We start from the raw sequence: 24,576 nt of genomic DNA, 5'->3' as shown, positions 1-24,576 counted from the left end.
CTTATTTTTTCTTTTTCTCATCTGCACCGAACCTAGAACAACGACTGGTGTCAGTGTGTATATTTGATTCAATAAGAATAGAAAAGGTCTCTGCACAGTGTTCTTTTTCGATTCCCATATTGCACCCACTTACACGGTAACGTATGACTCGCATACTCTATCTCTATATCTCTATGCTAAGAACAGCATAAATGTGATATGCAATGCTTTTTTGTAGGTCACACTCGTACCCTCTACCATTTTTGTGTTACATGCGTCACTATCAATTCAATATAGTATAGTGATTTGAATTAAAGGTAAAGTTTTCTATGAAATTACAAATAGAATACGAATCAGGATATGGTGTAATTGTAAACGAAGTACGGAATTTTACACTTCTACATACTTCTACCTAAAAAACTCGCAACACAATTTATGGATAACTCAAATAGATAAGTTGCGCATAAACGAAAAGAGCAAAAGAATCATCGACAACTTGCTTGTGTGGATAAAGGTATCGATCAAGTACTTCAATCTTCATAAATATACTAAAACTAAGGCTTAAAACTAACGAAACAAATTAAAAGTAAGATTTGAAAGTAAGACTTAAGACCAAGGTTAAAATTTATACTTAAAACAAAAAGTAAGTCCCCCGTTGCCTCACGCCGTCCAACAATCAGGCTTAAGATTAACGTAATTTAGATCTTAGAATTAAAACCTATTTAAATGTAAAACTAAACTAAAAATAGATATCAGATAGATATCAATCTAGTGTACATTAGGACGTGGCCATACTGGCAGCTTTTCATATCAAAGACTTTAACTTAGAACGAAATTTAAGAAATTAAACTATATAATACAGGTACCTCAGGATGTCCCTGCAATATCTCACGGTGTTCTACAACTGGTGCTAATAATTTATTAACGAATATCTATTGTATGATAAATTAAAGCTATGACGCACGCATTGCACGTTGTACGCTTTTAAGCTGAGAGTCAAAACTAATACTTAAACTTAAAACTTAAAAGGACGCATACATTACGCAACATCTATCTCCCACGCTACGTTATAAAAGCATTGTACAATAATTCGCTGACAGCATTCGATATCACAAGAGACCTCCAAGTTTCAACGGGGAATTCCAGGATTGACCATCACACGATTCTTGTCTTGCCATTCGAAACTTACACGATCCACTGTCGAAGCTTCCGACTGATGATATTACGGTAGATTAGTCAAGGATCGAGGTAATATAAAGAAGAGCAAACATTAAAAATTTTCAGGTATTTATTAAATATGGCAAAATTTTGATTTTGCCTTCGTGTACACATAGAAGTATGACACACTCCAACTAAACAAGTGAAACTTCCGATGGGAGGAACCACCAAATAGGATTACGAAGCACTAGTCCTCGACTGAACAAGTGGGGTTCACTCCCGGTGGGATGAACTACTGAACAGGATTACGAAGGACATCAAATTACTGGTCTTAACCCTGTCCGAGTACCGAAGCACCAATCGGGTAGGATCCTCAATTGGACTCTGTAAGCACCATGGTCGTGATGAGAACTCCCGCGACTCGATGCAAACCGCGAATAGTCATTGAACAGTCATCTAGATAAGGGGGCCCTTGGAGCGATTTATGAATACAAGAGGTTGTCAAGTGCATGCTGATTCGTGCGTATCTGAAATACGCACGAGCGAGTACGCCACGTAATAATTCAAAGGAATTGAGCGATTGCGAACCCATAAATCGCAAAATCGACTTATGTGATAAATGCATGAGGCAAGACAGAAAAGATTTTTGTTTTGTTCCAAATTAAATAAGCGTACCATTGTACGGAATGGACTCACGATGAACTTAACACATGTATCTATCTTATGATTAACTAAAGCTGAAACACACGCATCCTGTGATGTTCCCAAGATATCGCACGATTTCCCATGGCGTCTCCGAGAGGTATGTCAGTCCAGTCTAGATTATCAAAGGATTTCGTAAATAATTTTGGATGATCTAGACCGGACTGTATTAAAATAGTTCTTATCTTAATATCGTTTTCAAATAGTAATATATTCCTAATATTAAAATTAATATTATATTAGTTCTCTAATATTTATAATAATATTTCGACGTACTAATGTTTGGAAGTACAATATCAATTATTATTAATTTAAGCACTTGTTGTTTTATTTAATTAAAGTGGAACATTATACCTGCTATACTTAAATGCAGTGATGTTACGAAAGAAAAAAATGATGGTTTGAATTCGTTTATTTTTCGTAGTAATTAAAATAGAAATAAAAAAATTGATATAATGTTCGTGTTATTAATAATATCGAAAATATAATTATAATAACTACGTATGTAAGCAGAATGTTAAAAAATTGAGTCAATTCGATGATTTGGAATTTTGTAAGCACTTATTAATATAAATGCTTACAAATAATAATAGAATAGAATAAGTTAATAGAATAATTTCTATCAACTTCATTTAGTTACAACGTGCTTATTTAAACATTACTATATATTTCATTTAATATTAGTATAAAATTGAAAATAAGTAAAATTACATAGTTTTCTCGAAGTCAATTTGCTTCTTTCCTATTGGTCGTATCAAATTGAATTTGTGTGCACATATATATAGAAAAATACATATGCGCGTATTTCGTACAAGCTCGTACCACTTCCCCAACAATTCCCGCGCGTACGTTTGGCGCGCAGTATTAGTGCGTCGTTGTAAACAGTAGTTAAGATGTTTAATCTCATCTAGCATGCGTCGTTAACCGCTTTGTAAGTATATTTATACACTTTCATCAGGTTTATTTAATTACTTACTATACGTTTATTTAATCGTGTATCATTTTTGCTTTTTGATTGATCGAATCATCCTTGTATTACGAATTTCTGACAAAGGATGGCTATTATTATGTACTTCATGTAGCTTTATCTTATTATCATTAATTTTGTTTAATATAGATTTGTGATTATGACGATTATGATAATATGATTACGTGAATAACTAAAGGAATAAAAATTTTGCAACATAAATGTCACGGATGATTAATAGCCAATTCGATCATTTTCAAAGCAGATTTCGTGATGTTGAGTTATTATGATAGAGGCAAACCTATATATGTGCATTTATAGTAACTTTTTATAACTATATTTGTAATTTATGAATGTGTGTACTATTTCATAGTAATCAATATATAATAACACAAAATTGATATTGTGTAATTAACTCGCATATACTACAATTAAATGATAAGTAGTTTCACTTTAAGAATACCAAGGTGAAAATAGAGAAGATTAAAGAAATCATTCTTTCATATTTAAGATATACATACGTATATTTTGCTACTTCTAATTTTTGTTAATAATATTTATTACTTTTACAAAAGAGTTGCAATGGTAGGTGACTATGAACAAGTTTCGATCTTAATGTTAGATCCAATGTTTGTGAAGTGTTATAGAATTTTATTTCATAATCTTTTTTTATTGCAAGCATTATCAGGTATTTATCAAACGTAACAAAATTTATTAATAGCAGGTATGTTTTGAATTTTCATACTAAATATTCACAATTGAATTCTTGAAAATATTTATAAATATTCGGAAGTAGCAAGAAATATTTTAGAATTCTTAAATAATAAATTGAATAAAAAATAAATTTTAAACATTATATTTTATATTGATGAAAAGTGACTAATAATTAATTGGGACATTTAGTTGTATTTTCTTAAATAAATGTAAGAACAATATACTTTACTAGATTTTATTTTTTTACTTGATTTCGTGCTTGCCTCTGCTTTCCTACTAATATGGCTTTATTTTTGTTTCAGAGACTGTTTGTGATCGTGCGCGTTGCAGTCAGTGGAGTCAGTGTCTACACATTAGCTCTAATTAATTGTATCGTAAATACAATTAGGGTCACAGTTAATTGTATCTGCAATATATTGTATGAAAAACACAATTCATTCGCGAAATTACAGTCAGTGTTTGTTCGTCGATTATAATTCAAATGGTCGCGTTAGTAGTAGTCTTTTATTTTTGTTTTTAAATAATTCATAATATATAGCTTTTTAAGTATTCGTTCTCTCAGAAACTCAAAACCTTTCTCAAAAGGATCTATCCCCTGCATAACTTAGAAATGGTAAGTTTTTAATTTATTTTACTCTCTGTGATCTGATGAAAAAAAATAATTTTGGAAGCTTTAAATCTTTGTTTTTTTATTGTAATAAAACCTTAATGTAATTTTAAAATCTCAATATTAAGCTATAAAATAGGAACGTTTAGTATACTTTAAAAATCATTAGAATCTGCATTTTTAGTTAGATTCAAGCTTTTAGGTTAGAATTACAATTTTTATCGTTATTACAATTTTAGTGTTTATTACCACTAAAATGAATTTAATAGAGTCTCGTTCTTTTTTACCAAAGACTTTTCACAACCTCCACATCTACGATAAAGTTCGATGCTTTGATGACGGTTTCTTCTGGGCCACAGCAACATTGATAACAACGTTCCCCGCATCTAATCGTAAGTTGCATGCATTTTTGTTCCTCTGGTTGATCAATCATGTCTTAGGGTAAAAGGTCTGAATCGAGATCGCCGTCTGGTTGCATTACGTAGATTCTTTCAACAAGCATAGTGGTCACGGGTATTTATTATACCCGTGAGTAGTAACATTTCCTCTTTGTGTTTTATCAGTTCAGGATGGAATCCTGTTGTTCATATCGCGTTCTTTAGTAATACTAATTTTATGTCTGATGTCTGATACGATATTAATATAAGCTTAGTAGAATCGAAATATATTCAGTATTGATATTGAAAAACAACCTTTTGTGAAATATTGAATATTGCCGAATATTTAACGCAAAACTATATCATCTCTTTTAAAATTATTGACTTAATTAAATAATTAAAATAGTATACGTGGAGATATTTCCTTGTTATAATTATACTTTGAAATTGTCTTCAACATGTAATATGGTTTCGTTTATAATAAGATTGCAGATACATCAGTATTATTCTGAGTAACACATATGTTAATGTTGAAATTATCTACCTGAATAGTGGTTCACTATTTCATGAAGAGGTCCTGTATATCCGTGATTGGGTATCGTTTGACTTTGTTATAACTCTCTTATGGTAATATCTTAAACAATTTAAAGAATCATTGATTTTTATGTTATACAAAGATATGTATAATTTATCTTATCTATAATTTATATATATTATTAGGCGTAGTTTGTTGCTAACTTTTTATTAAAATTTAGTTTCAATTACATATGACAACTATAAATGCTGTCTAAAATTTTAATATTATCACAGACGAGTCTACAGTATACAGTATACGAGTATATAAAATTCTTCGTCAGTGGTATTATAGACGAGATCAATAATTTTATTCTACACTAAATCGGTAATGTCGGGAATGACATTAAAATGGTAAGATTGGTGGTTGGTACGGTAGAATATATTGTGATTGGTAAAGTATGTATATACATCTATGATCGACGATTAGTCAATGATGGCACTTAGTTTTAATTCCTGTCATTACCAGCGTTATCAGTTTATAACTCGTTCAGATGATACGGTTTTTGACCGATTCGGTAGTTTTACAACATATGTTTATACTTTATTTGTTCGTCTATTCTGTTATTTGCCAGACAAGATAGATATAAGCACATTTTTTATTATGTTTTGGTATTACCGACTGTCGTAGAAAAAGACTCAACAAAAGATATTGGGTACATCGTATTGTAAAAGATAGATTAGCTAGAAAGCGAGTCGGTAATTTCACGATAAACACATTTATGAAACGTATGTATGTGCTACTAGCAAACAATTGAATCGATAAGTGAACGATTTGTCGTAGTTATGAATGAGCTATTATAGTAACAGCTATTACACGCTTCATTGAATCCATTAATTTATATGTTTCAAGAGTCGAACGTGCGGCGAAGATACAAAAATGTGTGGACACTGCTTTCGACTGTTAATGATTTGGAAGAATTGCCGAATCGATCAAAAAACCGTATCTTTTGAACCAGCTGTTGTTCTCTATTAAATTGGAAATGTTGGAAATAGCATCAACCACTAAAATGAGAAAAAGTATATCGGTTTATGAGTGCTCCCGTCTTTACTACTAAGATTTAAAAAACATCTAGTGTTAGCAGTTCTATAGCTTTGTGTAAGGATTATTCCATATAATATAATGTAATCAAATCTATGTAGCCGAATCTTTCAATCCATTTTGCACTCTATTCGATATATCATTTAGTTTTCATTTACATTTCTATTTTCTTGTGCATCCTTAACGTTTACTTTTCGATGACTTGATTTTTATATTAGAGATCATAAAAGAAAGACTAATAGGTATTAATTCATTAATTATATTAAATCTATTAATGTGTTAACTTTCGGGTTGAAAAATAACAGGAGTATATATTTTTTTATCTTCTTTATTATCATACGCTTTCGTTGTTATAATTATTAAGAACAAGATTACACAAGTACTCTACAAGTTAGTTTTGATAAGAAATAAGGACGTAACACGGTCGCTGTCGTTCCATTTTCCACAAAAACTGGAAGACTCAGAGGTTTATCGAAATTACCATCGGTTAATCGGTAATACAACGTACGAAATGTACAAAACAGAGACCATTCATGAGGGCCCAGTTTCGTTTACCATCTTACGACTACGTGTTTGACGTTTTTAAGATGAATAATGTAATTCGAACGTTACACGGACAACTCGTTTACATCGCGACTTCGTTGTCATATCACACGTCATGAGGTCGCGCTGCGAGTGTTTTAAGGCGATTTTAAGTACTATTAACGGTTTTGGCACTTAGATTTACCATTGCTCTAATGAATAAAATGGTACCGCTTATTTTCTCAATGGGGAAATAATGCACCTCCTTTTCGTTATACGTGTAATGTCACTAGAATTTCGTGATATTGTAGGCAGTTGACTTTTGTCTCTCGCGTCACGATTATTTCATTCGGTATAAACGTTTTACACATCTACAAACTTCAATCTAAATTTACATTTTTCTCTTCTCTTATAAACGACGATTCCGATCGAAATATTCCTTCCAATTATTTCACTGCAGCTTTATCAGAGGTATATATATAAAGGGCATAATTTAGGTATTAAATTTATACGTATAGCTGTTATCCGTGAGAATTTTCTTTCGAAAAGTTTGATCCGTCCTAATTGAATTTCATTATGAATACGATAATTGTAACGACGATCTATAGCCGTAACTTTTTAATTATAGTCGTTAATTATAGCTCGTGTAGTCAATAACTATGTCCTAAACTCTACAAAAAGTTGACTGCACTACGCTTCCTCTCTACTTTGGCATATTGACCGAAATAAAATATCGTCTAACGCTTATAGACGCTCGTTCACTGTGACAACTAATTCGAGATGAACGAATGGTGCACGTTACGTTATCGGTTTTTTTTTTTACACCTTCCACGAAGACTCGAGATTGATCGCTATCCTAAATCGACGCTACGAAATTGGCAGTATTTGGAATTTGCATAAAATATTATCATCTTTTTTTTCTTCCGTTCGAGTAAGGCAAATTGTCAGGCTATCGTACGTGAAGTATTGCTTTAGCAAATCGCTTTAGCTCGGTAAAGCGATGCAAAACTGCTAACGTTACGACGCTGTGGTACCCGTTTATAGTTCATTTTGCGTAATATATTAAACTAAACCAAGAATCAAAAAAGAAAAGAATATGAAAGGGCAATGGAGGCACGATGAAATTTGATGCGCGCAATGCATTGTTTTCTGAATAATTTTTAAACTGTATGTAAGAGCAACAATGGAAAATAATTTTTGACAAAGGAATATTACTTGTTTGATTTCTTAATAAACATCTTTATGAAAGGTGTGATAATTCGAAAAATGCGATATCTTCAAACGAGAGTGACCAATAACGATGAGTGAGGTGAAACGACAATGCAAGCAGCATTCAAATATCGCTTTGTAACTTAAATATCACGCGGATAAAATTAATTCGTATTAAATCAACGCTTGATAATTAATAGAGTTCGCCGGATTGGTTGAGTGTTGAGCTCTGAGCAACTAGAAATAAGCTAACGAATATTCTCTATGGAATGGCTGGCTTTTATTTTACACAATATAATCGAACGTTCAGCCGCGTAAGCATATAGATGATCAAATGGAAGCACAATGTTCAATGAGAATCGCATGGGATTCGTTTAACGTGAATACTATAATCAGATCGTGAAAACTGTCGGGGAAAGAGATAACGTGCGATCGTACGATACATATACTATATTTGATGAACATAACAAACGTTTATTTATTGGTAACTGTTACAATGCTCTCTCTATATGCTTAAGCAGTACAGCGTTCTTCCGTTTGCTATTTAACATTTCTACCACGACGCAAGCATACGAGATACCGAGAAGTTCATCGTGCTAAAGTTCAACCTTTCACTGTACGAAAAACGTGTGAAAAACCCACGCCCGGTTTCCTGATGATCGACGAAGAAGAAAACTTTAAACGAGACCAAAGTCAGTGTGAACGGTAACGTCGCAGTTGTTCGGCTTCTCCGCAGCTGCCATGTTGACTTCAACCAACGTGTCCACGCTGTTAATCGGGCAGCCTTTGAGAATCTTTTGCGCTGCTAGGCTAGTGAATTGAACCTGCATGTCGCTTAGGCTTGGATACGAACAAAGATCACCTCGACTGACCGTTTTCTCCAAATTCGGTTCCGAACCTTGCGGCGCTTTTTGCTGCTTCGAACTTTCCAGATTCTCTATGTAGACGTTGTTAAAGGATCCGCCGAAGCCATCGAACGACTTGGTAGGCGATGGTGGATTCGACGCGATGTTGCTTTTCGAATCCGGACGAAGAAGGTTCCTGTAGCTTAAAGCATCCTTCGATAACGATAAACTTAATTTCCTTGAATTGTTCATGGCATCGTTGGTATTCTTCATGCTGGTTAACGCGGATGGAGGATGCTCGTTGACCAAAGAATTCTTGTCTATGTTATTGGTCGATCCGTCTATTAAATGAGCTTGGCTGTTGTTCAAGCGATTCGTCAGTTTCAATTTGTTAGGCATTTCCTCGTCGGCTTTCGGCTTGTTCTCTTTATCGGATTCTGACAAGAGATGGCTCGGTTTCGACTCTTTGGAAGCGTAAAGGGAGGATGGACGTTCGAGCTTGCTCGACTTGTTCAATTTCTCTTCGTCGAGCTTCGATTTGATCAACTTCTCTTCGTCCAGCTTCGACTTGTTCAACTTCTCTTCGTCGAGCTTCGACTTGAATAGCTTCTCCTCGTCTATCTTGGTCTTATAGAGCTTCTCACCGATCAATTCCCGATCCTGTTTCTCCTTGCAGTCCATCGTTTCCTTGTCTGCTACTTTGGTCTTCACCGTGCCATTTTCAAACGTGATGACGGATCTCATGGGCGAGTTGTTCTGTTGCACGTAGATCTTTGTGCCAGGGGACCCGGAGATGGTTGTCGTACTGGTCGCATTCGAAGCTAGCGTCACGCTGTTCTGTATCGTACGTTGTTCCTGCGATGGACTGACCGGACTTAAATTCGTCGACACCTGTAGAGTTATTGAATTTTGTGCCTCTTGAAGCGGGGTTAAGGATCCTTGTTGCACCACTTTGAGCGGCGAGGATTTTGCTGGTAACGTGGATGTTTTCAACGGCGACGATGAGAGTTTACCGCTCGAAATCGACTTTCCACTGGAGTGGGACGAGTGACCGGATGATGTCTTTTGTAGAACCTGCAAAGATACGTAGAACGTGCTATTCGGTCTTCCATTTGATCTGTGTTCGAGAGTTTATGAATTTGAAATTTATAGTCATACGTTTATAACTTTGAACGCTTATCAAACAATCACGTACATTATTATATGTATGTGTATCTACGTTTCTGTAGGTAAAGCCATCTATGTTCGCGTCATTTTTTTTTTTTTTTTACTATTTTAAACTTTCTAGAAATCTGAGAAAGTCCTAGAACTCATCGCAGTCTACGAATCTAAGCTTTTAAGTCGAACGTTTAAAAACTTTCTCAGAGCAAATAAGAAGTCATCTCGAAAAAATTCGCAGGTGAAACTTCCCAAATGATCTAGGCTATCATATAAAATATGATTTTAACTCGTCTAATACTAAACAGATTTTCAAATACACATAAAATAGAAACTTTGGAAATCCAGGAATTAAACTTTATCGCCAAGTATAACGATACGTACAGACTCTGTAGATGAAGCACGATCACCACGTGTCTAAATCAAAGCTACCTATTACCTTATGCTGAGGCGATCCGTTTGATTTGGTACCACTACCAGTGGAATCGTGACTGGGACGTCTAGAATTAGATTGTCTCGTGCTGGATCTGCCCAGGGTGGCCGTTTTCGCGGGGCTAGCATTCGTAGTTCTAACTGATCCGGAACTTCCGCCGCTTCTACTAGGCGACGAGTTCGCCGAATTTTTACCATTTTGCGTTTGATTACGACTCTGATACGGTTCTTGGTTGGTACTTGGCGGCAGGACAGAAGCTCTGGACGTACATCTGCTTAAACTAGAGCACTTTGATCTGGGCATTGTCGAACACGGTGATCGATGTCGTCTGGAACTTCTGGGCGTCGAGTTCGCCAATAAACTAGAGGAATCGCCGCTGGCTTGGCGTCGATGTCGCCTGGGCAGCGTGGCGGATCGCACCGAGCTCGAATCATCCCATACTTGGAAACTGGCCTGTGACTGAGCTAGACCCTCCATCATCTGAAAACGTTACTCCGTTGTTAAGCTGATCGGCTCGCTCCTCTCGAGTTCTCGCACGATTTAATCTCGACGTTCGCATTCAATTTCCGTCTGTCGAGAGCAAAAACATGGATGCTTTCTTTCTTTTATCTTCTTTTTTTCTTTTCTCGTTAGTAGAGTGCATCGTCCCGATTTAAAACTCACCGAAGGGCTAGCGGCTCTCGTTTGCGTGGCTACGCTGTGTAGATGAACGACACGTGGATTAAACCACTCGGTAGGAGGATACTGAGCACTGAACGTGCCCATTAACGGAGCACCCTTTCTTCGTGTACTTCGTCGGAATAGCCTCGAAAGTAGACCTATTTTCTCTGAAAAAATACCGGAGAAACCTTGAGAAAAAAGAGAGGAACCGATGTTGCATTTCGTAATGAAAGATCGGGGATCGAGGAAGGGCTTGCCAGCTAAAGGTGACTAAGAAGCTTCGTTCTTTGGTCGATGCTCAGCCGTGGTTCGCGGGTTTAGGAACTTGGGGAACTGCAGATACTCTTCAGTCAGGATTTTCGTTCTAACTCGTCTTAAGGTTTTCAGAGATAGATGGAAGAGCTGCAAAGCGTGGTTGGGTAGTTTATTTCGTTGAAAGTAAAAATTATTCAGCATTCGAATAATAATATTTTTTAAGTAAAAGCTATAACGCTGAATGTTTGTGCTAGTGCGATAAGCTTTCGGTACTTGTATCTTCCAACATATTTTTTTATATCTTGTTTCGTGCAATATAGCAAAGAGGAAAATTCTCCGTGTATAAAATTCGAAATGAGATGCTTTCTTTTATAAAGAACGTGATCCAGATCGAAGTAATAGCCTCAAGTGGAAAGCCAATACGATTAAATGATTATCCACCACCAAAACAATCCCTTCCCCGATTCGACTCACTGGTTGGACTATGGGGTGCGCTGTCGGTGCTCGCATATTCCGCACTCGACGAAGTATCGCTTCTTTCTGGCCTTCGCGGCAAAGACCGTGAACTTCCGCTTCTGGGTAAACGTCTGGCGGATCCCCAAAGTCGCAGAGAATGTCGCCTCTCGAGGCGACCCGGCATCGATCGACATCTTGCGAACAGAACCTTGTCGTTAGGGTTACCTGCGAACACCAACAGTTACATATTTTCCGTGTCTTCTTTAACGTATACTTATATATAAATTCTATAGAATTCAAACTATCCGCCAACCGACATTTTTATTTTTGCTTTGTTTTACCGGCATTTTACTGACTAGATTAGATAACGGGAGAAGAATGGTACTTTAGGACTTAGAAAATCAATTCTTGATTTTTCAGGTAAAATTTTTAGTAGATTTGTTATTAATTGTTGTTGTATATAATTTAATTTGTTCCCAAAATAAACTCGATTTTCCAGAATCGATCATCTTATTTACCCCAAAGATTTTTACGATATTACAAATATATTCAACAATTGTATCGTTTAGAATTTTTTAAATTCTCAGTAACTGCACTCACTGACCTTATCGCTTATTGTCGCCATAAATAAGATAAAAGAAGAACAGCTTATAATCTATTTAGTATTTGATACTCTTCGTACAGTTTCTTTATTCTTATCGACTGTATCGTATTCGATATAACAATTCTTTTATACAAATCACAAGCGATTGAAGTAATTACATCCCATGCAATTGTTCTATACCAATCAAACATCAATTGAATCAACATTACAATCATCAAATATCGATTACCTATTCCGAGTGAGAATCCATTGTAATTAATAAAAAAAAAAAACAAAAAACAAAAAGAAATTTGATCGTTCGATTTCCAAATGGCGTCGAAGACTCCTATTCCAAGCACTGTTTGAGTTCGAAGTCGCGAGTCTCGAATCGCGTTCTCAAAAAGTGGAACACCCTCGTCCCTGATTTTCATCCTGGTACACAGCCAGAGGCGGTGGCGACGACCGAGTGTGGGTTAGCAGCGTGAGAATCACTCGAGAAACGAGTCAGAGAAAAGTAGGAAGATTATATACGTGCCCCCCCCCCCCCACGTGATCTCGACAGCGTGTGTAACGGTAGACATTGTCGTGACCAATAGCTAATATATCGGCTGTGCTAAACGCTTTCCAGGGATCGTCGGCTTGGCACGGACGCTATTCTCTTCTTGTTGTGTGTACCGATGCTCGCGTGTACGTCCTCCATACACGTGCTGATGTATGTAAGAGGCGAAACATGCAAGGTGCTGAAGGTGTTTCCGTGTCAATGCGCCAGAAAATTCCAGTTTGCGCGGCTCCAAAACTTTGACCGACCACGACCACGACCAGCAACAACGACGATCACAACTACAACTGCGAGACTTCGACGTGGACGAAACGTAAGCGTGCTTTCAAGCTAGCAAATACGATCGCATGCAAGGATTCATGGTGTCTGGCGGCGATCAATGGCGCGGGTAACAATGTAACATCGCTGCACGCGATATTTTAGCTATTACCGGATGGCCATGGAGAAACGCTGATAGTACAGGGCAATATATGGAAAGAGTATTATCGTACAATGCTGAAATCGCGTTGACCATAGCGAGAGAGCACGCACGATACTCGATAAAGAAGACTTTTCTTTATATAGTCCTCTGGTAATATGCGTTTCCATTTGAATTTCTAATTTTAAAGCATACCACTTGGTATAAATTCACCACCGAGACGACAGCCACTCTAAATACCAAGATAAGGGTGGCGCAATTTAAATCGAATCGCGACAATTTTTCGATTCGATCCGGCGTAGGAATGCACCGTCTTCCGCTGCGGGACTGCGTGGCTGCCAAGGACGACAACAACATAAACGCACTGGACTCGTCCATCGAGTTTAGAGAAAAAGATCTGCCGGTGCAAGCCGAGCCAACGAACACTACTCCTGGACACTCGGAACGATCCCCGAACACGTGCCGAACGAGTTTGCCACGATCGACCAGTCTCTCCGCGATTAAGTTCCTTCGCGACGCGAGAAACTTTGTTTCCTGGCTAATCTTTTACACGAAAATGCGCGATTTTGTTAGGTACTTTCGCTCGTACTTACGTACGTTTCATTAGAAGTCGATACGTATGTGTGACGGTCCTCTAAATTTTGAATTCAATGTAGCAATTTATATGAAACGTTTCGCCAAACTTTAGACGAACGATGAACGGATGTCAGTCATTAAAAACGTATTTTCCCATTGTCAATAATTACGAATCAGGTTGAAGAAGAAAATTGCTAAATATCACGTATAATTATCGCAAAGAGGATACGCAAAGAAATATTAAGATCTTTCTATCGACCACCGTGAATAATCAGAATATTTAAGTTTCTTTATACGAACTTAAAAAACTTGCAAGAAATAAGATGAAAGTTACCGAATACATGGCATTTGGGGAAGGTTAAAGACATCCTTTACTCGACCCGGATGATGTTTTAATATACAAAATTATTTTAAATGAAGCTATAAATGGAGAAAAAACTTCAATCCAAGAGTTCTTCAATTCGAGGACTGATACTGAAAATCGAATAATGTAATTGTGTCAGTCTTTGGGAAAGCGCGTCGAATCACGTGGATATTACTTTTCATTAAATACATGTACTATGTATACATGTACTACGTGCAGTTTACGTAAATCTATTTCATTTGAAATTTGCACCAACATGTATCATATGCACCAACAATAATTCTCTTGCAATTAGTAATATTAGTAGTACCTTGTGTCCTTTAGCCTTTGTGTATTATAAAAGAAATTGAAAAACAAATTCCACACGATTTTCAATCTTTCTTGTCGATGAAGTTTCGCGATGAAACCTGATAGAAAAGTAAGAGAACTTTCTGTGAGCTCAGGGATTTCTTACCTCCGCAAATAACGTCTGCGAGATTCGTCTGCACAGCTTGATGCGTCACGTCGCCGTCCCTCAGGGTTAGCATCTCACCGTGTACGAGCGCCATAGCTTCGTCGTTGGACATGAGCATGCTACCCTGACCTCTCGATCCGCTCACCTCTCTGGAACATCTCCTAGAGTTGCTGGAATCGCGCCTCAGCCTCCTGGTCTCGGGCGTAACGACAAAGTAACCTTGTGACGTGTGATAAATTTTTCGTTCTTGCATGAGTTTCGCGAGGGCGTCGTAAACTAATTCGCGGCTCGGTCTCTGCATCGCCGGAAATGCGTTTCTAAGGGCGGACCTGAGCGTGTCGAGCGTGGCAGCTTGCCTCTGAGAAGTCAACTCCAAAATGGCCCAACAAAGAGCTTCCGGTAGAGGTGTGAATTGTCCTTGGGCCACTGGGGCAACCAGGCAATCGTCGATGTCGCCTGCACAGGAAGGAAAATGCCAATTATACGTCAGGTCGTTGCGCATGATGTGGAATGAATTTTATCCGCGATTCTGATTATTTTGAAATTGATTTAATCGTCGATTATTTCTCTTTCCTTTATTAAAAAATAATTATGCTTTGTTACGGTATTTCGGCTAATAGTTAACTATGAAAGCATAGTTTATTTTTGAAAACGTTAATTCTCTGTCCTTGACGTTTAAATACTTTTAAACTTTAACTACTTCCACGGTACTTGCAAATTTATACTTATAAATATATAATGTCGCATACTTTTGCATTCCCCAAGTTTAACAGTTGTCGCCTACTAAGGGAGATCAAAGTTGATTACAAGGCGAAACAAGCGGCGGATGTAGAGCTTCGTGGAAGTACGAACGATAAGATCAGACGTCAGGAGATGTGGCTATCGGATTTTTAAAGTTCTCGCGTTCATTAAAATTCTCCATGTATATTCGCTGGACAGAATGAAATCGTAACAGCCAGGTTGTCTGCTAAGAACTAGCAACATTCAGTTGTAACTGCCTTTCTAGTTTCAACCGAAACGGTTCGAATTTCCATGCGCGTACCAGCTACAAACAAAGTGTTTCATTAAGAAACGTATGTGACTTTCTGCTCGTTCAACGTGATATTTAAACGTTTCTACGCTTTTGAGTTTCCCATAAATTCGCAAAAATCCACAGTCCCGATATTACGTATAGTACGCTTCGATTTCAAATATCTTTCGATTCTGTTCCCGATACTGTTCGGAGGTCGACGAAATTCAGCTGACTCTTCGCGCCAGATTATTCCATATAATCCCAAGATAATTCTACCACTGAATTCACGTATTCATGGGACGGAGGTTTAACAAGGCAAAATATATCGAATTTCATTTCCAGCAGACAGGGGCGGCTGTATTAAGTTCGTGACAAGTACATCGCGGTAGATCTGCGGGTGCATTCGCATGCGACCGACGTACGCCTATAAATCCACTTACGGAATATTCTCGTGAATTTGTCGTGCGTAGCATGGCGCGATGAGCGCGTAGCTATATGCTTTCGTGAAAGCGGAAAATTTAAACGACCGCGTGGATAGTTGGTAAATAGCAGTTTATCGGTATCGATTCGGTCATTCGTACAGTAACACGGGTAAACGTAGATTTATCGGTTGTATTATTAATATACGTTTATTGAATGCTTAACGACGTAATATAACGTTCCGTGACTGGTCATGCGAATGTATCTCAACCTTTCGATAAGCGGAGAAAAAGAGAAAGAGAACAATTTTCGTTAAATCGCAGTCATAACCGGGCGAGCAGATACCGATAATACCACGGTACACTTTCCCATTCGTGATAAACGTCTTTTCCACCTATTTATAATATCGTCGACGGTGCAACGTCTGTAATTTCTAAATTAGGTACGAAACAACAGAAACGTTGTATACATGCGTATCTTGGTTCGTAGTCTCGATTTTCGTGAAACGCCACACCGACCAGATGCATTCCCACGTGCAAGATCACAGAGAGTTAGAACTAAAACGGTCAATTTCTAGGAGCGGAGAAAACTAGTATGCCAGAACAAATCTGCTCCGGGCTAACAATACTTAATTAGCGTTTTAAACGTCAGTCAAACGGCTTACCATAAACGCGATACACAGGAAAGGTAATTAAGGCTAAATGGAAACTGAAAATTTTCGACGCCGTAAGGAGATTGAGAGAAAAAGAAAGAGACGTTCGTGGCGAAATTGAAGCCTTTGTTCTTCCGGTCACGTTTTAAGGTGACTTTCAAGCCCCCGAGGGCCTCCTGTTCTCATACATTTTGGTCCACGCCCACGAAAAGACTATGGATTATTCTAAGCTCGCGACTCTGAAGGACTCCGAAATTCCAGTGGTATCCGCACGCTCGTGCCAAGAATATTCAATGCTGTCAAGAGCACAACGTGTAGGAAACAGCTTGTCATCAGAGACGTTGTGTTGCAATGTATGAGTAACCGTATCACCTTTGCACCATGTGAATTTTTTCTGAACACGTAGGAAGATTGTCACATTTAATCCTCCTATTCTTTTTCTTCCTACCGTACTCTGATTTTTGACATACAACGTCTAATTTAACAGTTCAGATTGCGTTGGCCATCGATAGACTACGGATTTTTATGCAAATATTTGTATATTTTTATGGTCACAACGGTAGAATTACAATTAGTTTTTATTCAAACAGAATAAAAGCTCTTACACTTTTAAGTAAATAAGACCTCTTTTTATCCATCAAAAACTATAACGAGTACTCTATTTTGGATGTTTGGTGTATTTAAATCGCAGACTAGACATCAAGCAGAGTTGACGATGTTCTGAGGTAATTCCAGGAAACGAGCTAGGCAAATCAATAGGATCAGATCTAAAAGTTAAATTTCAGCTAAATTGTCTATAATAGTTTGAAATATTGCAGTTAGCTCCGTTGTTACCTGAAAGCTAGATAATTTATGAGATTGAGTCAAGTAGGCATCCGAGGATAATGGATGGACGATTAAAAGTTGCGAATCATACATGAGAGATATGCTTCGATAGGCATGCAATGTTCTTAGTCATTCAGACATATATTTTCAAATTAATACGTGGAAAGTTCTTCTGTCAGCGTGTTCAATTTTGTCCGACGATTATACTTTATTGGAATATTGTACAATTCAAAAATATCGAGTTCATCGATATATTGTAGCTGCTCGCTTGTTACGTCGGTAGACCGATGAACGAAACAGATGGTACGCGAATTCGTCTGTTTGAAAGTTAACCCTCATTTCTGATTTGTATACACCGCACGATGGACCCTGTGACACAATAAAACTGAGTTGAATACTTTTATTCGTTCGCCGTCACTTTGGACCACCATGGGCCTTCGTAATGCATTTTAATATACATATTTCCCTCATCGCCGCGTGCCATATGCCAATTTCGAAGGGTAGCTCGGCCTTCTGTACACGATATTGCGCTGACCCTTGACAGATATCGATCGTCCGCTTCTACATTGAAAAATATTCGATGGACGTTGAACGAAGCAATTTCGCGAGTATCAGCGTTTAAGAAGAAAAATTTAATTTTTATTCTATACACACACACATACACCCTCTTAACGATGGTACCTGTGATATTTATTTCTCTTAAATATACTATTTTTTATACCTCAACAATAACCTGATGACATTTTAAACAAAATATAGTAAAATACTTATCCTTTAGCAATTACCTTGCCAATAATTAAAACGTTAGCGAAAATAATAATTTTAGCTAATTCGTTGAGTGAAAATACTCCGAATGGCTTCTTCAATGTCCAACAAGCAATTGTATAATTATTCCAAGATCCTACGTACCATTTAAGATAAGGCAATCGTTCTGTACATAAATGGTCCGTATCCAACGTTTATCGCGTGAAATCGCGTGGCATGTAATTTTCGCAAGGTTGTATCTTTCGTATTTTTGAATTCCACTAAATCCTGGGCGTACAATGAATCTACCCTCTGGAACAGGTCGCGATCACGGATCACTGCCATTTCCGTGCACCGCTCGATGACGCTCGCTGTTCTAGTCCCCTAGTTGCTTTTGAGTCCCTGTTCGCGGACAGGTAGGAAGAAACAGAGCTGTAATTACGTGTTCAACTTCACCAGAAAGCGTCTGTTGTCTGGTACGCTCTTGTTAAAGGGTGGTCGTAAATAGGCCGGACATTCTTCGTATAGAAATTACCGGCGAGATCTCGTTGTACTTCATGCGCTATCGCGAGTTTTCTCGTTTGTTCCTTGACGAGTATCGCCAGCTGTCCGTCTTCCTTGGATATTATCGCGAGAAACCAGTTTGCATTGGAGAGTTGTCTTTCCGACGATTGTAATGTATCGGGTAATATCAGATTTTCAATTTCTACCGGCATCCGTGTCGAACGCGAGATAAAACCGAGAACTGATCGTTGGAATACGCCATCGAGAAATCAATGTTGCGTATGGCGCTAGAGAAGCCCGATCGACGATGATTGTGATTCTTTCGCGACTTTCTCATGGAATATTCATCACGTGGTTATTTCAATGGAAAAGTTGGAAACGGTCGTCGCACGAGGTCCAGTTGCCCACTTGCCTGGAATTTCTCCACGGCCCACGAGGAGGGAGTTGCACGCACGTAATTATGCAAGGAGGTAGCCCACCCACGCGTTCCTTTTAAGGAACGAGCCGCCGACGACGACGAGTCGACAACGGATGGGGAGAGCTGAGAACGGTTTACAGACAGGTGCGAGACCTTTACAGGTTCGAAACTCGTCCGGTTTTCGTGGTTCTTTCGCAGAAACGACAGCTTACTAACCAACGCCCTCGCCAAAAGACATTAGAACAGCGTATAGAATAAGTGGGCTTCGGTTACTTTGACGTTATTTATCGTCTCTCGTGTTACCAGACACGCGAATGAAATTGAACGAATGAAATCATTCGTATACACGATCTTTCTAGAAATTTCGAGAGAGAGAGAGAGAGAGAGAGAGTGTCGGTGATAATGTAATTTCGTACGCCTCGCTCGTAGCGTTAGCATAATTCAATTTACCGATAACAATGTAGTTTCTCGCGAGATGAAAAATCGTTGAGACATTTTCCATGGTATATGGTTCGATGGAATCGCAACGATAAGCTCTGCAAATGTTTTATTCGCTGATATCAGCGCCGAAGAAAGTTATAAAGTCTCTGGTGTAAAGTACGGATAGCAAATTTTATTTCAATTTTTTCATTCTGAATGGCCGAGGTGGACGCGTATGTGGTCCCCCACGCGAGTCTCCGGGGCTTGAAATTTATTCGCGACCGTTGACTGTTTCGCATGTGGAAGCATGTATACACAAGGTGTATGGGCAGTAAATGGCCCAACTAAGACGGCATAATGTCTGCGTGGGAGAGGCCAGTTTCGATCTCGTTTACGAGATCTTGTCCGGCGCGAGAGCACGGTCGGAAAAAGTGGCAGGATAATACCCCGCGTCGTTACACCCGTAAGCTGCCAACAACGGGGATCACGAAGAAACCGAGAAACGTTTCGGTTGCACAATTTTCGTGGGGCTGTCGACGAGGACGGAACGAGGGGCGCAGACAGACAAGAGTCAGGGAGAGGCCAGTTGGATCGTGGAACTCGATACGTCAGTTTCTGGGGCGTGGAACATCGTGTTCCTCGTGAGAATCTTGTCCCGGCCGCGTTTTGAATGCTTTCCACTACATACATATCGGACTAGGTATCTAATGCAGGCAAGTAGCTTCGTGCTTCTCGCCTCTGTGTCTGCATTAGGATTACACACAGGCTACGGTCAAGAATGAGAAAAGACGAGAGCAAGAGACACGGGAACCGTGGAAAAGCGGTACGTTTCGTTTGTGACGCAACAAAAACTGTCTTGGAAGATATACGTTGAACTCAACTAGAGAAGATCACGAGCGATCTTTTCTTTTCTTTCAAAAGGATCGCCGTCAACTTCTCGTCTTACATTATCGAGTCATAGAATCGTCTTCGAATTGAACCTTCATTTTGGTTTTAGATTTCGTTTCCAATTATGAAATTAAAACTATTTGCAGCTAGGTTACATGTAGCGTTCTGTATTAGCTACGGTATCGTAAAAGCAAAGTTTAACGAATGCAGTCAAACGAATCATAAGGCAAGAGGGTAAGTGAGATGCAAATAGGACAGTTGAAAATCGTTTAGAAGTACGTTTCTTCGATGTATTGTAATATTGGGTCGTCAGAAAAATTTCTTTCGTTTTATAAGGAAATAGTGGATGCACAATATTTTCCGTTTTATATTATTTTATCGAATTACGTATGATCCATTTTGTTTTATCAAGATAAAGATTACGACGTTCGACAGATTAGGTTTCATGTTTATATAAAGACGCGTCGTTGTAAAAGACGTATCTGTAAAAGAAAGACATTTTTCGGACAACTTAATATAAGTATCTCACGTTAAGACGAGTAATCTTTATATGTGAGTGGCATGGTGTGATTTAATCGAACGCTTTTGATGCTAACACTGTTCAAATAAAGAAGCAGTGACTGCAAAAATGTGTAAAACGAATTTTTTGCAGCTTTGAATAATTGAATTTTTGAATAATTTTAATAGCTTTGAATAATTATGAGCATTTTACGCCTTAATTTGCAATAAAACATAACATTCTCCTGGAAAAATCACCTAGCTATCGCTTTTAAACAAAACGTAGTAAATGAGACAAGCGATAACAATACTCTAAAGTATTAATGTTTAAAATGTTAATGGTGGAAGCTGTAAAATTCTACCTCAATATGTCAGGAATTGCCTCTTTAATAAATACTATCCTTTTTCATAAAAAATCCTACTTTCGTGTGAAACTTCTATCATCGAGTTTCGATACGTTTGCACATACAACAATCCAGGATCTCATAATTTTCCAGAAATTAAACTGTATTATAAAATACAGTTTACCATTTTGTCGTAACGATAAAGTTGAATCTTCAAGGCGGCCTTTCGGTAAATATGGATGAACACCTGCCAACCAGGCGAGTTCCGCGAGCCGCTATTATTACCAGCTTCCCTTGTACCTTTCTATCATTCCGCGAGGCCTTTATTATAATATCCAAACGGCCTACGTAGATAGCGCACGAAGTAAGAGGCAGACTTGGTATTCGGTCGATTCGCCCACGCGAATATCGTTGAGGTATCATGTAGGCAGAAAAGAGACACCCCGGAGGGGTGCAAGAAGGATGCTGGTCGCGAACGAGCGCGCATTTCGAACTTCGAGACACACGGTCGGATCACTTCCGGTGTACTGGTACACGGTGCAGAACACGATGCATATATCCTTATCGCCGTGATCCATCGTGTCGGTTGGCCGACCTCCGCCGCTTTATGGGTCTGCCCATGGGAAATGGCAAAGACCACTTGCAAGGAATCACCTCGTAACAAGACGACCTTTGAGTCCTCCGCCTATCCTCTACCAGCCGGCGACGCTGTTCTATGCAAATCTATAGATTGCTATTCGTCCCCCTTCTCTATCCACCTGGAGACCTGTTTTCTTTCTTCTTCTTTCTTTTATCTATTTTTTCTCTCTTTGATGTCCGTCGTGATTTGCCTTTCGAATTTCGACTCTTTTTGATTCAAATCCGGAGAACGGTATTCGTTACGAGTTCTCTTCGCTTTGGCGAGCAGTTTTCTTTCATCCATTTTTTATTTATAAATTCTTCGTCATCTGCCTTCCGAATTTAGACTCTCATTGATCCAGACCCATACGATTCTATTCGTTCCCTTCTCTGTTTCCCTTTTGTCGATCATCTATCTTTCTTTCATTTGCATTTTTAATTTTTGCTATCCTATCTTGTAATCTGCTTTTTAAATTTCACTGGAAACACGAAGGATGCGATTGGTTCGATTTTTCCTTTCTTTTCCCATCTTTCTCCCTTTGTCTAATTTTTCCTCTTCGATACACGTCGTAATGTATTTTCTAAATTTCGATTTTCTTAATTTCGTCATTGACCTGTGTGTGTCGTCTCTATTGCACGTTTTACCATATACGGAGAGAGACTCGTAAGCAAATTGATGTTCTCGGCGAGGAACGCATCGAATGTCGCGTTCTCCCCGGTTACGGCTGCGTAGTAATGAGTTTTACCACCGAGGTTGATAGATTATATTAGACGCGTATGTGCGTGGTCGGCAGTCTCCTGTATTCATTAGGAAAACGCTTTACCTTTCACTTCTTAGTCGCGAGCAAATAGTGTCTTTATGGTGTACGGTAGTCTGACCAGAGAATAGTTCCGTGTTTAGAGTACCTATAACAAGCGCAATTAGCCATAAACTTGATCAAAGATATCGCAACGATGGTAAACCTTTGCCTTTCGTGTCCCTAATTTAACATTTTACCATTTCTATCCTAATACCTCGTGATGAGCATTTTCCAAATTATCATGAAAGTGAAAATTATTGTCTGATAAACTTTATCTTACCAATTACGGATACCGGTAAAATACGATTTGTTGAAATGGGGTGAGATCAGAGAAAGTAAAGAGATACGAAGAATTAACGTTGGATTCAAATCTGTATTCCTTTTCAAAAGGAATCTTTATATTTCTCTTGGGAAAGGTGTGGTTGCTGGCACTTTGGTCAGATGCTGGCCAGGTTGCTCGTTCATTCCTATCGGATTTATGTATTACTGTCGGCAATCGATACACTACCGAGTTAACAGCCGACCGTTTTGTTATCCGAGCAGCGGAATGCAAATATATTGCGTAACGTTAAGGCACAAGTCAATCGTCGATAGAAGCACGTGTTTGTCCGGCTCGTGTAATAAACGTGTTGTATGAAATGGTTGCTCGACTTAATCGTTTGGTATCGTATCGAGCCGGAAACAGCGATAGCTTATTGAAAATTATGCGAAGGAAGCCAGCTGCTGGAGTAGCGTTAGAGAATGTACAATGGCTGGTAAAAGTATTCGTACGTTTACCACATAAAGCTTTTACCGTTGATCTTATAATACATATAACACATTTTTGATATACAGTTTCAGAATCATTAAAAATCTTGCCAATATGATCTTGATAGTTGGGTGTCATTGCAGCGCTAATGAAACTTCAAAACGTTTCGTGTAACGTACGTACATATTCGTAAAAATTGTTGGCAAATGCACGAATACTCTCGTGATCGATTATGCATATTTGAACGAAAAGCTTCGTGGACACGTAATAGGACTATCGAAGTCTTGTAATAATAATCGCGATGTTCTACGGTGATTTTAAAATTCGTCCGCCACCATAGGTGCGTATACACACAAGTAGTCCCGTATAAATAGATATTGATTCGAGAACAATGGCTCGTTCATCGTAGCCGGTTCTGTAAAGATGATTGGCACTTCTCATGAAGTTGGTCGAGTCTATGCGTCTTCGTGCCCGCACCGTGTTTCGCCTCTTCCTCCATGGACAGTCACGAAAGATGATATCTCGAGCGAAACATATCGAGGTACCCACGACCTTTGAAGAATAAAATCGCGCGATGGAAGAGGCCGCGAGACAAAAAGGCCTGTCGTTGTAAATTTCATGCAAATCTTGACTTTCCGTGAATTCGTCAGCTTTCACCGTGAGGCTGAGTCGCAACACAGGACACAATGGGGATACACGCAGCTTGCCCTGCGGGCTTTTATGAAATCCTATACCCAATGTCCGTACGTATTTCCTGTTATTTATTCACCACTATGTGCCTCTTATGTAGTAAATAGTTCATCAAATCGTGCCACGAGATTATAATCACCACTTCGTCACCGATACCGTTAGTTAATCATTTTTCTACGCTTCTTGGATCAATTGCAAAACCATTTGGCTCAAATTCCTTGTTAACGGTACAGCAAAACCTTGTCTATTATATTATACAATTTAAAAGATAAGTGTATATTCCTTAAAAGAAACTTTCGCAATTTCTATTCAATAAATTTTAATCGTTGAAACGTCGAATATATCTTCCATCAAGGGTCGTATGAATTGCAACAGGCTCATGTG

General features: G+C 38.4%; 1 protein-coding gene and 1 long non-coding RNA gene across 3 annotated transcripts in view; one reads left to right on the top strand and one right to left on the bottom strand.

Moving 5' to 3' along the window:
- Window positions 1–24,576, top strand: part of LOC126871399 (uncharacterized) — a 134,800-nt gene that overhangs the window by 935 nt on the left and 109,289 nt on the right. The window contains exons 3-6 of the long non-coding RNA XR_007691630.1: window positions 37–136; window positions 218–2,770; window positions 3,823–4,133; window positions 4,420–4,519. This is a non-coding gene — a long non-coding RNA (uncharacterized LOC126871399). The remainder of the gene's footprint in view (window positions 1–36; window positions 137–217; window positions 2,771–3,822; window positions 4,134–4,419; window positions 4,520–24,576) is intronic.
- Window positions 8,286–24,576, bottom strand: part of LOC126871337 (storkhead-box protein 2) — a 109,612-nt gene continuing 93,321 nt past the window's right edge. Inside the window, exons 4-8 of one of the 2 annotated variants that reach the window (XM_050630018.1) lie at window positions 14,612–15,067; window positions 11,676–11,882; window positions 10,950–11,134; window positions 10,293–10,766; window positions 8,286–9,769 (exon numbers count right to left, since the gene is read on the bottom strand). In XM_050630018.1, coding sequence (XP_050485975.1) covers window positions 8,528–9,769; window positions 10,293–10,766; window positions 10,950–11,134; window positions 11,676–11,882; window positions 14,612–15,067 — 2,564 coding nt within the window. In that variant the 3' untranslated portion in view covers window positions 8,286–8,527. The remainder of the gene's footprint in view (window positions 9,770–10,292; window positions 10,767–10,949; window positions 11,135–11,675; window positions 11,883–14,611; window positions 15,068–24,576) is intronic. The other variant, XM_050630019.1, reaches the window with a different exon arrangement.

The sequence above is a fragment of the Bombus huntii genome, chromosome 11 (genome assembly GCF_024542735.1).
Source record: "Bombus huntii isolate Logan2020A chromosome 11, iyBomHunt1.1, whole genome shotgun sequence".
Lineage (NCBI taxonomy): Eukaryota > Metazoa > Arthropoda > Insecta > Hymenoptera > Apidae > Bombus > Bombus huntii.
The sequence above is the reverse complement of the archived record's forward strand: the minus strand, read 5'-3'. Positions and strand labels throughout refer to the sequence as shown.